This window comes from Toxotes jaculatrix, chromosome 9 (genome assembly GCF_017976425.1).
Source record: "Toxotes jaculatrix isolate fToxJac2 chromosome 9, fToxJac2.pri, whole genome shotgun sequence".
Classification (NCBI taxonomy): domain Eukaryota; kingdom Metazoa; phylum Chordata; class Actinopteri; family Toxotidae; genus Toxotes; species Toxotes jaculatrix.
Window position 1 is genome coordinate 16415870 of NC_054402.1, and position 14894 is coordinate 16430763.

At 41.9% G+C, this 14894-nt stretch overlaps 4 protein-coding genes across 6 annotated transcripts; 3 read left to right on the forward strand and 1 right to left on the reverse strand.

Annotated features, from left to right (window-relative positions):
- Nucleotides 1-162: 162 nt before the first annotated feature.
- Nucleotides 163-2845, forward strand: slc19a3a (solute carrier family 19 member 3a). The gene is made up of 7 exons (XM_041046598.1): nucleotides 163-309; nucleotides 668-903; nucleotides 1018-1558; nucleotides 1803-1881; nucleotides 2142-2334; nucleotides 2454-2595; nucleotides 2675-2845. The coding sequence occupies exons 1-7, from the start codon at nucleotides 163-165 to the stop codon at nucleotides 2843-2845; spliced, it is 1509 nt and encodes a 502-aa protein (XP_040902532.1).
- A 1675-nt stretch (nucleotides 2846-4520) lies between these two features.
- On the forward strand, nucleotides 4521-9370 carry mffa (mitochondrial fission factor a). 3 transcript variants are annotated; one of them, XM_041046794.1, is made up of 8 exons: nucleotides 4521-4702; nucleotides 5185-5402; nucleotides 5816-5985; nucleotides 6109-6200; nucleotides 7199-7363; nucleotides 8056-8112; nucleotides 8311-8395; nucleotides 8496-9370. In XM_041046794.1, exons 2-8 carry the CDS (start codon nucleotides 5189-5191, stop codon nucleotides 8625-8627), a joined length of 915 nt encoding a protein of 304 aa, XP_040902728.1. In that variant the 5' UTR covers nucleotides 4521-4702; nucleotides 5185-5188; the 3' UTR covers nucleotides 8628-9370. The 3 variants fall into 3 exon arrangements, with proteins under 3 accessions (XP_040902728.1, XP_040902729.1, XP_040902730.1); XM_041046795.1 differs by lacking the exon at nucleotides 7199-7363; XM_041046796.1 differs by lacking the exons at nucleotides 7199-7363; nucleotides 8056-8112.
- A 212-nt stretch (nucleotides 9371-9582) lies between these two features.
- Nucleotides 9583-11523, reverse strand: dnaaf1 (dynein axonemal assembly factor 1). The gene is made up of 2 exons (XM_041046940.1): nucleotides 10560-11523; nucleotides 9583-10463 (listed from the first exon to the last, which is right to left on the reverse strand). The coding sequence occupies exons 1-2, from the start codon at nucleotides 11521-11523 to the stop codon at nucleotides 9583-9585; spliced, it is 1845 nt and encodes a 614-aa protein (XP_040902874.1).
- A 257-nt stretch (nucleotides 11524-11780) lies between these two features.
- mrpl44 (mitochondrial ribosomal protein L44) lies at nucleotides 11781-13977 on the forward strand. Its single transcript, XM_041045566.1, has 4 exons — nucleotides 11781-11971; nucleotides 12426-12894; nucleotides 13023-13201; nucleotides 13439-13977. The coding sequence occupies exons 1-4, from the start codon at nucleotides 11796-11798 to the stop codon at nucleotides 13611-13613; spliced, it is 999 nt and encodes a 332-aa protein (XP_040901500.1). The 5' UTR covers nucleotides 11781-11795; the 3' UTR covers nucleotides 13614-13977.
- Nucleotides 13978-14894: the final 917 nt, after the last annotated feature.

Consider the following 14894-nt stretch of genomic DNA (forward strand, 5'->3'; position numbering starts at 1 on the left):
AGGCTGTGCTGCTCTTTGACCGGGTTATTGATTGACAAACCATGAAGCTCAACCCTTAAAACAGCCTTGGGTGTTTCCCACAAGAACACAAGAAAGAAAGAGCTGCACAGCTGCACGAAGAGCACATACACACACCTGAAACTGGTAGAAAAAAGGCAGAAGATGGAGGCAGTGAAGAGGTGGAGGTCAGACTGGAGGTATCCCACTACTCTGCTGTGCATCTACGGATTCTTCTGCACAGTTAAACCTCTGGAGCCTTTCCTGATCCCGTACTTGACAGGGCCGGACAAGAATCTGACAACAGAGCAGGTACAAAAGCAAAGACAATGTACTGTAAACTAGTGAAGCAGATCATACATCAGAAAAATATAATAATATCATTTAGACAGTCAAAAGAGCAGTCATGGCAGAGTATGTATTACATAAATCTACAATGCCTAACTTTTTGTACTTGCAAATATGTTCATGTTATTTTTGTTAAATCAATACAAAAGAGCCAAGCTGGTGAATCACAGTAAAGAGTTAAACACAATCTTTATAAGAGTGTATAACTGGTGGTAAAAATCAAATCACGATTATAAAACCTCAAAATGAAGCAATACAATTTCCATCTTATGCAATGGCCCTTTCAAATGTATTATTTTTGATAACAGTGTTTCCCCATCAGGTTAATAATCAAATTTTCCCGGTGTGGACATACTCCTACCTGTCTGTGTTGGTGCCAGTGTTCCTGCTGACTGACTGGTTGCGTTACAAGCCTGTGGTGGTTTTCCAATGTGTGATGCTCTTCATCACAACAGCAATGCTGCTGTGGACAAAAAGCGTACCAGCCATGCAGGCCATGCAGTTCATCTACGGGGTGGTGACAGCCACCGAGGTGGCCTATTTCTCCTACATCTACAGGTCATGTACTGAAGGTCAAAGGGCAGAGCATGGCACCTGCAGTGTGAGGTGTCAGGGAACTGAATGTTGCACTGCTGTATAGACATGACATTTTGACTGTGTTGTTTATTACAGTGTGGTAGATCTGAAGAAGTACCGAAAGGCCACCTCTTACAGCCGCAGCGTCCAGCTCCTGGGGTACACAGTGGGTTCTGTTCTGGGTCAGCTGCTCGTCAGCTTCAACCTCATGTCCTACAATAACATCATGGTGTTTACTTTAGTTCTCACCGTGATCGCCCTCCTCACATCCTGCCTCCTGCCAATGCCACAGCAGAGCATGTTCTTTCATCGTAAACACACTGGACAGAGAACAGTAACACAAGGAACCAAGAGCAATGGAGAGGGGACGGAGGACGCACACACAAGTGGATCAAAGCTGTCCCTGGAAGAAATGATAGATGGAAAGGTGGACAGAATGAGAGAAACAGAGGAGGATGCTGTCAAAGAGGAGACTGAGGACTATGAGGAGTCTGTTGGCGCAATGAGTTGCAGCCACGTTCTCCTCCAGCTGTGGAGAGACTTCTGTCAGTGCTATTCCTCCAGACAGCTACTCTACTGGTCATTGTGGTGGGCAATGGCCACTTGTGGCTATAACCAGACTTCCAACTATGTACAGGTCAGTTTTGAAGGCAACACGAACCAAATTAAAAGCCATGCTATCATGAATGTAATATACAACAAATCCACCTGTCTAATCACCAAGTGGGGTTACAGGAGAGCAAAGTGTGTCCCAGTTCTTCCAGTTCAAATTACGTACAGTGGAATGATTAAACGGACGGAAATTCAAATGTTGGAAAGGATCAAATGCAGGAAAAACCCACCCTGACATACAAAAGAGCAATATGCAATATACCCTGCAGGTGCTGTGGGAGCACGTTCAGCCTTCTCAGAACTTCAGCATCTACAATGGAGGCGTGGAGGCAGTGGCCAACCTGTTGAGTAAGTAACATCAGAAAAAGGTTTCCAGTGCAGAATACAGATTAGGAAAGGAATAACTGTATGCAAGCAGAACCTATGGTGTTGACTGTCCAGTTGTTGTGGCCACTATATGGAATTCTACTGTTATACCATATTTAAAGTATATATATATTAAAGAAAATGACATGTCAGCTTTTGCTAATAGATATCATACCAATTTTCTCAGTGCTTATTTAATTGTCATCTCTACTCCAATAATCCTAAATCTGTGTGTTTTGCAGGTGCAGCTACAGCCTATGGTGTAGGCTTCACTGAGGTCAGATGGGAGCAGTGGGGAGAGCTGGCTCTGGGTGGTTTCTCTGGACTTGGGGCGGCTGCACTTTTCCTCATGACTTTCATCAGCAACATCTGGGTGTGCTACACTGGTTACATCGTTTTCAAGTGCCTGTACATGCTGCTGATAACAATATCCATGTAAGAATGTTATGTGGTTTGATATAAGGTGGTTATATTTTAGCCCATGATTCAGACCGAATTTTATTACAAGAAAAAGAACATTTAAATGAAAAAAAAACAACACACACGTGTCTTAGGTACCAGATTGCAGCTGACCTGTCAATGGAGAGATATGCACTGGTCTTTGGAGCAAACAACTTTGGAGCACTGACTCTACAGACGATTCTCACTTCTGTTGTGGTTGACAGTGGAGGACTGGGCTTGGCCATCATTCCTCAGGTGAGCTATCTGATATGAAAACACATGCAGCAGTGTTTCCACTGTTACACAACTCTTAAAATCATGTGCTCTTTTTCAGTTCACCATATATGCCAGCTACTTCTCGGTCATCGCCTTTGTTTTTTCACTTCGGGGGCTGTTTACCATTTGGAGAGCACAGAGAAATAAAAAAGAGACAACTCCTCCAGACAAAAATGAATCTCAAGGATTTGAAGATTCTGAACACAAGGAATCTGATGCTGCAAGATGAGATAACCACTTGTGTTTTAAGTCCACACTGTGGACACAAACCAGTTTAAAAGGAAAAAAAGCTTCAAATTACTGACTGCAACACCATGAATATATATATCTTTTTTTTTTTTTTATACAAAACAAATATACAAGATTTCCATACTTCCATATAAATGAATGGTTTGGTAATTTCTTCTTACTTAAAATTCATTTTAATATATATACTGTATATATTTACATATTAACTTAAAATTCTCTAATATCCAATGTAAGTGGTTTACAGTTCGTCAGCCATTCTTGTTACCCACATATGGATGTGGTTGACTGTAGTTCAGGAGCATTGTGACCTGTCAGCAGTGCAGGGGATGGCAGAGAAATGAGTCCCCTTCCCATCCCTGATGAGGCATTCACTCCATCCATCTCTCGACAACAGAATATGCATTCATTTTTGTTTTTTTTTTCTTTAGTGAGAACAGTTTGCCTTAAAATGATTCTGCACAAATAAACAGTTTGGTTCTTTACAAATACGGTAACTGGCAGTACCAATCAGCTTTTCCAAGCAACAGCTCTGTCTTAACAAATCTCATGTGTAAGATACAAATACTGATATGCACAAAGAGCTAATTTCCTAAAAGAAAAATAATATGTACAGAATTGCAGCATAATGAATGGAATACACTGTATGCAATAACTTAGTTTTCAGCCAGTTTGATTATACACTGTGGCTCAGTAGGGGCCAAGCCAGTTCACAGGTTAAATAGAGGAGAGGGGATCAACCTCTCCCTCTGCACACACCATCACTTTTGTTTTGTAGCCATAGACAGTGTCTGCATTACTGTCTGTCATATTGTTCCATTAGTGACAATCTGCATCTGCATGAAATCATGCCATGTAGATGTCTTACTAACCAGGAAAGGGTTGCTTGAGACCATGTGTCCAGCCATTGCCGGTCACAACAGGCTTGGCCTGGCCAAAGGCTGGAAATCCTCCACCTGTAAGACATGCACATAGTTATTTAGGACATATAATGGAATACACATAAAATATTAATAATAATTGTAAATAATAATAGCAAACCTAATATCACACCAAAATCCAAAGTGACATTTTTTTAAGACAATTAAGTGCAACAATGCGACAAGTAGTCTGTAGATGCACATGTAATATTGAGTTTCAGTGTAGTTATAAATGAACTACATAGAGGCACACACACCATTGGGTTGCTGAGGATACGCAGGAGGCTGAGGGAAGGGACCCTGGCCAGGAAAGGGTTGCTGGAAGGTTCCACTAAAGCTGGTATGGAGGCTGTAGGCTGCAGCATTGAAAATCTTGCTTTGGGCCCCCTTTTGCTAGGGGCGGCCCTGGTCACAGCTACAAAGGAAGTCCAAAAATCCAATGTATAGTATAAATAAAAAACATTTGAATAAACAGAATACTACATATGCCATGAAAAACAAATACACATAATATGATGCATGAAAAGTACAGCCAAATACAATACAAATAAAGTTGTAGAGATAAAATGAATAATTTTTTTTGGACACAGAACCTGAAAATTAATAAACTTGGACCAGGTGAAGCACCTGTATCATAGACTGTATGACCTGTATCTAAAATTTCTGCTTTTAATTTCAACGCTTGGTGCTACCAACGTAACTTCCTCCTGAGTTTCCGTACTTCCTGTTTGGCGTAGAGACAGAGGAAGAAGAGAGGAGCCTCCTCTCTGATATCAAAACAAGGCGATGCTTGACAGCTACATCATCTGTAATACATACACTTAACCGAGCAATTTGGAGTATATTTAGAAGTCGTTGTTCCATTTAGGATTCGATAAATAAATTATTTTTTGTAGCTATCCTTAGCAACAGACCAAAAGGTAAGTAACCGAAGCTAACGCGCTAGCTTGAAATGGCGCTAATGTGTCGACTAACCAAAACTAACCTTAGCTTCAGGACTGGAACCACCAGAGTTAGTCAGTAGCTGTTTATTAATTATTGCCAAATAATACATATCATGTAATGCGAGCAGCAGCTGTAGCATCTCTTATCTGCTGCAATCCAGACTACTGCCTCTTTTAGGAGACACTAAGTAACAATCATATGATATGGTCATATGATGTGTTTTTCATCTCTAACTCCTGCCTACAGCGCATCAGCTGCACCAGCATTTGCAGAGGAGATCCTGGTATTGTGATTAATGTGTAGTAGGTGCAGTTTAAATAAGATGCACCAGAAGGTGTGCGGCAAAGTTCAACACGAGTGAAAATGAAACCATTAGAACACAGGTGTCTCTTATTGGTTGGATTGTTTTCTGTCCCTTGTGACCATGTTGTGACTAACAATTAGTTCTATGTTATAGCCAAATGAACGGAGCAGCTTTCCCCTCCCCCACGGCAGAGATGGCGGAGATGAACCGTATCCAGTATGAACTGGAGTACACTGAGGGGATCAGCCAGAGGATGCGCATCCCTGAGATGCTCAAAGTGGTCCCTCAAGCCCACGAAGACCCTATTGTTGGATCTCAGGATGTCCCCCGCGGTGTCATGATGCAAGTCCCAGAGAGGATTGTGGTTGCAGGTTAGTATCGTGTAAAATAATGTGCTGTTTAAAGTCCTTTATTACACACAACCTCTGCACATCATTCATGCCTGTCAGCTGACTGTAATCTAGCTAATATGTGGCTTTGTTACAGCCACTGACAGATACTAGATATCCCTCTATCAGTGGCTCAGGACTTTGATCATCCTGCTCCTATGGCCCATTTACTGACCAGCATTAGTATCTAGATAGTTATTTAAGACTGAAAATGAAACAAAAAAGAAATACACTCTAAAGCCACACTTACATGTTGGTTCACTGAACATATGAATACTGGTGGAAGGCATTATTCAACTTTAGCTTTCAAATCACAGTACGTTGTTTAAAGGAAGCAAAGCAGACAATGTACTAGTTTCTCATTCTAAACTCCAGTTCACTCATTCCTCTGTTAGGAGACAGTAGTGACCCCCAGTTCGCCAGACCTAGAGATCTAGACCTAATCCAGTCAACACCACTCGAAACCCTGTCACTGAAGACTCCACCCAGAGTCCTCACCCTCAGTGAGCAGCCTCTTGACTTCCTGGAAGAAGAGCAGCGGGTGGCTCCAGACACTGAGGAGATGGTAAGTGATTAAGCAACACATTGTCTTTACTAAGGACGCTACATAAAATCCATTCATTGACTTCAAGAAATTCCTTACAGTAAACCATAGCCTGAATACATCAGTTGTCACTTTGCCCCGTAGCTGCGGCCCCAAGGACGAATGCGTCGAGAACGCTCAGCCAGTGAGAATGCTGCTGTCCGTCATAGCAGTCTGCTGATGAGAAATGATTCTTCGTGAGTATTGGCCTGGATGCACCATCATTAGTCTGGTGCTAACTCCATCTTATCTCCTGCATGTATGCACTAGCATATTGCATGCATGCTTTCTCTAGGCTTTATGCTCTGTCCCTTTGTCTGTGTGACGTGGCTGGGTGTCTTTTGTTACTGGCATTGTAAGCTGTTTTGTTGTGAGACATTTTGCTGCTTTCAGTGTTAATGCAGACTTCAGCTGTTTTTTGTCACTGACACTAATCCGTCAACTAATAATTTTAAATTAAATTTACTCGTCATTTTTTAGTTTATCATTTTCAGATTTTGAAATGTTCTAAATGACTCCAGGATTAGTGCCAAAGAATGAAAACCATTACTATTTAGTGTTTAAACATACTTAAAGACCACACTTCTTTCTTAGAAACACTGGATGACACAAAACACAATAAACAAACACTAAAGGAAAATTAATGTGTGCCTTACAATTTTAATGATTCTTCTAAAGACAAAACTGTTAATATGTCAAGCAGACCCGGTATAGCTTTGCCTATTAGGACGCAGGCCTTTTCTACACTATGTGCTCTGTAGCTTTATTGTTTAGATAGAAAATTTTCAAAAATATATCAGATTGGGACTTTTTATTTTCCCTAAACTAACACTTACATAATTCTGGGGCTATAAACTTTCACAGTCGCGTTCCTCAGAACTTTGAATCTTCTGAAGCAAATTGCAAATTTGAATCATTCACAGGTGCATTTAGTTCACGTCTCCTTTTCCATGTCAGTTTTTGTTGGGTGTATTTTATGTTAGTAAAGCACTGTAAGTGGTTAGCAGCTTAAATCTCTAGCTATTAGTGCAACATTACTTTTATTCAGGTCCCATGTTTACAAAGTCAGTAAAGTTGAGGACAGTTTCTTTTCCTTATTTCTCTCCCTCTCCTCTTTCCTTCCCCTTTTTCCTCTTTTATCTTTTTCTACACTCTTCCTCTGAATTGGCTGCTCTTAATGGTGGGCACTGAGCAGTGCAACCTCGTCCTCCCCAGCCATTGTCCACCCTTGCCCTCCTCTCACCGTGACTGAGGAAGAGCACAACCTGTACAGCGCTAGCGGTGTTCTATCTTTCATCCAGTCCACTACACGTCGGGCCTACCAGCAGGTCCTAGAGGTCTTGGATGAGAACCCTCGCAGGTGACCTCCGAATCATCGGCTCAAAAATTTGGCTTATTTGATATCGGTCAGAGAAGGCAGTGCAGACTGTTACAATACAGACTCTTTAGCACCACGTGATTAAGAAAAGGACGGTTTTCAAGTGGGGTTTGTGAAATATTGCTTGAAGTTTGGGAGTGTTGATGTGTAGTGGCCTCAAGCATTACGTGACCATTTTCTAACTACCTCTAACTTTCAGTAACAAAGTTAATGCAGCATGTATTAAACACAGAAAACGTAGCTATGTTTTTTCTGCATCTTTCTAATCTGTGGCTTTGGTTCACGCTATTATTGCTAGACATATTCCAGTGTAACAGCTGCCACTTCATTCCTGAGAGTTTTTTTGCAACAGTTCAAACCTTTGACTGTTTGCCTTCCTGAGGACTGCACACGGTGAAAGCAAAAAGAGAAGTCTTCTAAACGTTACTCACAGATGTGCATTTTTTTTAACCTGTAGAAGGATAATGAAAAAATCTCATGTAACAGCACCTATATTAGCTAAGACACTGTAAAAGAAAAATTAGTCTGCAGTCGGTCTCCAGGACAACGCCAAAATTGCAGTTATGCAAAGGACATGCAAGTTGTGTCTGCATGTATGCAACACTGTACCATGTGTGTTTCTCTATCTCTCTTATTTTCCTTTCTCCCAATCCTGTCTTTCCCCACCTCTTCAGCAAACCATCTCTGCGAGGGGGGTCGGCTTCAAGCTCCAACCCCCTTCATGAATCCAGGTAACTCCACCTGGCATCTTCACTCTGTTCCCTTTTCATTTTCCTCATCCTTTCTTACCTAACATTCTCATTTCAGGTCAAGATGTAAGATTAATCCTTGTAGAAAAAAAATCCATTAAAAAATTATGTTGCAGTTTGTTAAATATATGCTCTTGTGTAATTCTCATGTAATCCTCAAAGTCCTGTTCTCTTTTCAAGGCTTGCATTATCAACATGTGAAGCCACAATTGAAGGAGGGCCTGATGATATGACTGTGGTTGATGCCACAACACTTCGCCGTCAGGTTAGTTCTTACTAACTACATTACCTCCATCTTGTGGCGCGAGAGCTAATCGTTGAGCCCCTGTGACTGAGAAAACCTCTTTTCTCTGATTTATCCATAGCTCATCAAGTTAAACCGGAGACTCCAACATTTGGAAGAAGAGAACAAGGAGCGAACAAAGCGAGAGATGATCCTGTACTCGGTCACTGTAGCTTTCTGGCTCGTCAACACTTGGGTGTGGTTGCGACGTTAGAGTCGGACTTTATTTCTGCCATCACCTGGACAGGACAACGTACTATCCCTTATTCTATGTGTCAAATGTTAGCTGCTCGCTGCACTCAGGCCCTGTGTGAGAAAGACCCTGACACGTGTGCCAAGGCCTGTTGCACACAGGGCTGATTTTGATTTTGTTTATTTAATACATGTACAGTTTTATTTTTTTACTCTTCTCTCATTCTGTCTATTCCATTTTCTCATGCTTTGTTTTTATTAGAGATCTTCTTGCTGAATGCTAAGCATGACTTGTTGTAAATATTTGTTCACATCACTCAGCTTTGGAAAGAGCCCATCCAGAGCTACAGTACAGCATAGTTTACCAAAATGGGAAAATGGAGCTGCAATGTGGAAATGGAACAAGTTGAATATTTAAGGTGGAGAGAGTAATATGTGACTTGTGCTGGAAAATGTAATACACTTTAGCAAAACCATACTTAAGAAGTGTTGTCCTTTACTTTTATTGAAGCATTGTGTGAAACGCACACATCACTATAATTTTGCAAGTATGTGAAGAAGGAATGTATCTCTCACATTAGCCTGATGCTGTCTGATATTTAACTTCTTTTTTTTTAAGCTTATATTCACAAAAAATGTGTGTACCAAGTGTATACTTGTTGAAAAACATTTTATAATCTAGTCATTAACATTTGTGTTGCCTTAATATGAAGGTACGAAGATATTATTGTCCCTGAAGGCAAACATAAAAGAAAACTGACCAGATCCAGTGAGATTTATTCTGTTTTCACACAGTTTTACAATTAACGAAACAAAATGGCTATATATCGTTTAACACAAATATTCTACACAATGAATTGCCTTTCATCATATATGTGTTATGGTCATGGCCAGTCGATTGCCTGTCAGCATTAGAACATCTGAATCACATTTGAAGCCATGTGCTGTGAGACTATGTAGCTGAAACTTTGAAAGCATCATTCCAGCTCCTCAATCAGGCAGCGTGGTGGAGAGGAGGTTTGGTTTGCATTTGACTTTTCCACTGGGTCATATATCAGTGACTCCAGGGCATCCCAATCCCCTGGACACACCAGTGAAGAGGAACTGTTGGAGACTTCAGTGAACAATGAACTTTTGTCTGGACTTGAAGTGGGAATGGTCTCACTCTGGTTCCCAGCTGGCTCATCATCATCACTGCCTCCTGATATGTCCTCTATCTTTGGCCTGACCACCTGCTGAGAAGAGAAGACTCTGGTGAAGTCTTCTGCGTCCACATCCTCCAGATCAGGCAAGTCATCAATATGTAGTGAGCGGTGCAGTGGAAGGTGAATGGTCTCTAGCTGCTCTACATCCTCCAGCTCTGTAACCAGTGGCCCAGGACCATATGTTGGTACAACCTCATCTGTGGGAGGAACTGCCCTGACCAGGGGAGACTGTTTCTTCTCACACTGCTTGCTCATGGTTGCCTGCTCTCTCTCTGCTTTGTTTCTCATCACACATGACTGGTTTTGTTGCTTACTGAAATCTTGTACTTTCTCTGTCACCAACATCTTTGCTGCAATACTTTCTTGCTCTCGTGCTAACTGCTCTGGATTGACCCCTTGTTCTCTCACATGCTGCTTCATCTGTGATTGGTCCTGGTCATCTTTCTCTAATGGCTCTCTCTGCAGCCCTTCACTTGGCTGCTTTGCCTCTGTGTGTTCACTTTTTGGCTTGTATTCATATGTTGCTTGACTCTGCAAGAACTCTTCATGGGCATCCAGGCTGTCCTGCACAAAGAATTCGATCTTCTCTTGTGATGAATTTAAAATCTGGGTGTCATTTTCCTCACAAGGAGCAGTGAAAACCTCAGTCTCCCCTGAAATGAAACAGACAGACAACATTTTTCAATTATGCAAATCCACATTTACTCAATATTTGTGTGTACATGGGAAAAGTTGAGAACTTTATTCACCTTTCTCCTGTAGCTCTCGTAGGTGCCGCCTCTCCTGAGCTTTTTTCCGAATCATTGCCATGCTATCCAAGCTGTCCTGAATCTTCTTCCTCTCTCGTGTTTCCCATTGCTCCCTTTCTTTGCGCTCCCCTTCCAGCCCTCCCACCGCCCATGCCTCTGCACATGCCCTGTCTTTGGGAAACACAGGGCGATCATCAAGAAAGGTGAGCTGCTTGAGGTGCACAATCATAGTCTTCCTGTAGTTTGGGATTTTTTTCACCACCTCATTTCCCATTAGATTTAACACTCGCAGTTCTGGCATCGACTCAAGTACAGTTAGGATCTCAGGGTCATTCAGCAGGTTGTGAGACATGTCCAGCACACTGATTGCCAGACACTGACTTAGGTGCTCTATGTCCCCCATAGTTTCCAGCTTGTTATGAGCAATCTGCAGAGTGCTCAGGTCAGGAAGACACGAGATATTCTCTATGGTGTGGATATAGTTGTTGGAGACATTCAAGGTGCAGAGTTTCTTCAATGGTTCAAGGTTTTCCAGCTTGTATATGAGGTTCTGCTGAAGGAACAAGCTGCGCAGATCAGTCTGGGCATCCAGGTTCTCAATGCGTTGAAGCCCATTGCTTTCCAACCAGAGACACTTCAGTCCTGTGTACTCCTCTAAGTTCTCAATGGTGGAGAAACCTTTGAAATGCAGAAACAGTGTGTCATTCAGGTAAGGTGTTGAGTAAAGTTTGTTCTGCTTACAGTGGTCTCTCAGGAATTTCTTGGTCATTCGTGGTCCTGACAGTTTTTCCGTTTTCTCTAGAAGTAGGCTTTGAAGTTTTTGATTATTTTCCTTGTTTTCTTGAGGTCCATCCTTTATCGTGGCATCAACTCCATTTTTAACAGAAATTCTTTCGGCATCTCCTCCGTCAGTTTGACCTGCCACTTTCTCTCCCATCGTTTTTTGGAATTCAGCAGCGGACATCGCCAAAAAATATATATCAAACCAGCAAGAAGAAGAAACCGAAGTGATCTCTGCTTGTTCTGGATGTGTTTAGTGGCAGTTTTGTCGGCTGTCTAAGGTAAATTTCGCTCAACAGTCCACTCTTTTGGCTAACGTTAGTTATCGTTTATGTGTGTTTCCATGGTAACGCTTGCTCGTTACGTTAGGACCGGACCGCACCGTCTGGCCGGATATTGTTTCTTGTTGCTTGTCGGACACTTTTAGCTGTTGCAATCCTCTGTCAGGGAACCGACATGGCGTCAGGGTACATATTAAATCGTGGAGCGTTAATACTAGGAATTCATTGTCAGCGCGTGTGCAAAAACATTTCATTAACACAGGTTAGAGAAAAGAAGCGATGGATGAAAATGTACACATACCTCATGGCAAAGAAGTTAAAGATTGAGGGACCGCCACCGCCAAAACGACGGTAAGACCAACGTTTACAAGAGCATTTCAAGGCCATTGATGTATTTTATATTTCTTAGTCTGTATTTAATCATATTAGCCATTTGAAAATGATTGATAGAGACACCACTTTAGTAGCATTGCACACGTTTTTATTGCAGACGTGTTTAGCAGCGTGTGGTTTGTTACTATTTCCACAGTTTTTATAGTGAAGCCAGTGGTATAGCTAGCAATTCTGGCTCCTTTGCACAGGTGGAGGCAAATCTGGGTCCTCCTCTTAACCCTATTTGTGGTTCTAATTTTATTATAATTTTATATTTGAGGAGTTTGTATTGATGATAGCATTTTATCTATCGAGTTTTGTGTGTGTACTCCTCAAAGATGTCTTTTCCTACTGCAACAAAGAGTATGTAAGACCCAGTTTGGATATTGTGTGCAGAGGAAGTAAGTTAACTCCATATATGACTTTCTTTCAGCTCTGAACAGCCTCTCTGGGATTACCATGCTGAGGTTCAGGCTTTCAGCACCCGCCTCCATGAAAACATCTCCCTGGATCTACTGAAAACGGCCTTCATAAATCCCTGTTACCTGCAGGCGGAGCAAGAGAGGAGACAGGGGTTAGGTGTGGACTCTGAGGCCACCGCTCTTGTTCTGAAAGATAATATTCAGCTGAGTGCAAAGGGTGCAGGTTTCACCAAAAGCTTTCTGACCGACTGGTGCAGGGCCAGCTTCCCGAGTCTGCCAAGCGAGGGGGTGGAGAGTATCGTAGGGCACCTCACCAGCTCAGCAGTTGTGACCTATGTAGCAAGAAATCTGGGCATTGAAGACCTAACCATGAGTGCAGAATTCCCTGTTCCTGATGATGTGCTCCATTCTACATTCATGGCAGTGATTGGAGCTCTACAGGAAAGCAGCAGAGCTGAGCGAGCAGGATTCTTCATAAGGGTAAGAGGCTTTGGTTGTAATGAACACTCAATGTCTGGCTGAGGACTGGATTTATTGTGTCCACAGCAACATAGTATGACATTTTCCTTCTTAAACTCACTCACCTCCACCTTCTCTCCTCTCTGAAGGATTTCCTGGTCACTCAGCTGATAGGAAAGGACCTGTTTGATATGTGGACAGTGGTCAACCCAATGGGACTACTGGTGGAGGAGCTCACTAAGAGGAATGTCCCTCTGCCAGAACCCCGCCTCATCAGGTCTGCTGGAGCCAGTACCGTCCTGCCAGTGTACTTTGTCGGCTTGTACAGGTATGTGTGCTGTTGTGGATGCTGTTACCCACAGTACAGTAGTAAATGAAGACTTTTAAATGAATAAAAGGAGGGAGTCAGAGCTGACATCTCCTAAAAATCAAGTTACATTTCTTAGGTTTGAGTGTGATGCAGATCATTGATTGATTGAACAGTATTGATGATTAACAGTGTTTTGTGTATAATCTGCCTATGTTACTTTTTTTCCAATCTATGCTCACTTGTGTTTTGGTTCAGTGATAAGAAGCTTCTGGCACAAGGACCAGGAGAGACACTTGTAGCAGCTGAGGAGGAAGCAGCTCGTGTGGCCCTAAGGAAACTCTACGGCTACAGTGAGAACCACAGACCGTTTGACTTCTCTCCACAACAGCAGCATCAGCAGCCTTTAATTCAGTCAGTCAGCAGCAGTTAATGAAGTAACAACGAGCCAAAAACCCTTTAGAGGGGTGCAGTTGCACAGGAGAAGTGTCTTGAATCTACTTAAAAGATCATTTTAGATACAGTACATCTTGTTTGAGGACCACAGGACTGTTACGGATTGTAAAGAGAAAGCATATAAAACTAAGTTCACCATCTATCTTGTTTAACAGCGGTCCAACAGTTCACTTGTCAGGATTGATTCTCTTGGGTATTTAAATGTTACCCCAGACAGAGGAGAGCAACATAAGCCTTGCTGTCCACATAAAAAGTCTGACTATGGTGTAAGACCCAGGTTTAAATAAATAAATATATTTTATAACCTAATCAAGAGTTAAGTCAACTGGTCTTGTAGCTTTCCCTAGGTAATAACCTATAGGGTCGGCAGTCCACCATACAAAATAGCTTTGATATGTGGTTGTCCTTGTAAATAATACAATTGTCATTTGGTTCAATGTCTTGTTGTTCATCTGTAATAAAAAGCAATAAATATAAATACATCATAACTGTGTTCATGCATGTTACTCATTATTGTACTTTATGTGCTCTTATGGGGAATTAATCTGTGGATATAGATATCTACACAACAGTTCTACTTACATTTATCTGTAGGTTGTTGCTTAAGAATTTGAAGGGTAACCTGACGAGCCATTGCGCCCGCGACCTGGACCTGGACCCAGATAAGCGGCAGATATTGACATGACCTGATGAGCCATCATCCTTTTAGGCAAGAGAAAAAAAACGTTTTGCTGACTAATCCAATGGCTTTATGTGCAGGGTTTCATCCTTGTTACTCATTGCATGATTTGTGATATTTCTTAAATTAAAATGCCCTATTGCATTTAACACCCCCCTACCGCCCCCCAGAATGTTGCAGCGACAGTACTAATCCTCATAGTGGCGCTGGTGTGTTAAAGAAAGACTAGTGGTGGGCTGTGGACTGTCAGGAGAAAACCAAAGACGTCATGTTAGAGACAAGATAGTTCACACCATTTTCTAACCCTCGGGATCCACTCTTTTATATGGGAAATACATAGATAAACCACATCGTGCGCTTTCTGTCTACGATAATGTTTTAAATAAACATCACCATCCGATAATTACAGGTTAGCTAACATATAGAATTGGTAATTGCAATAATATAAGTAGTATTCGTTGGCGACGCCGGTCAAAACTGCGTACAACGCAGCACATGTACGACATCGGGGCAAAACTATTGTCGTGTAAGAACATTACGTTGAAATTTTGTCTCAGTTATGACCAGCGTAACAGACCT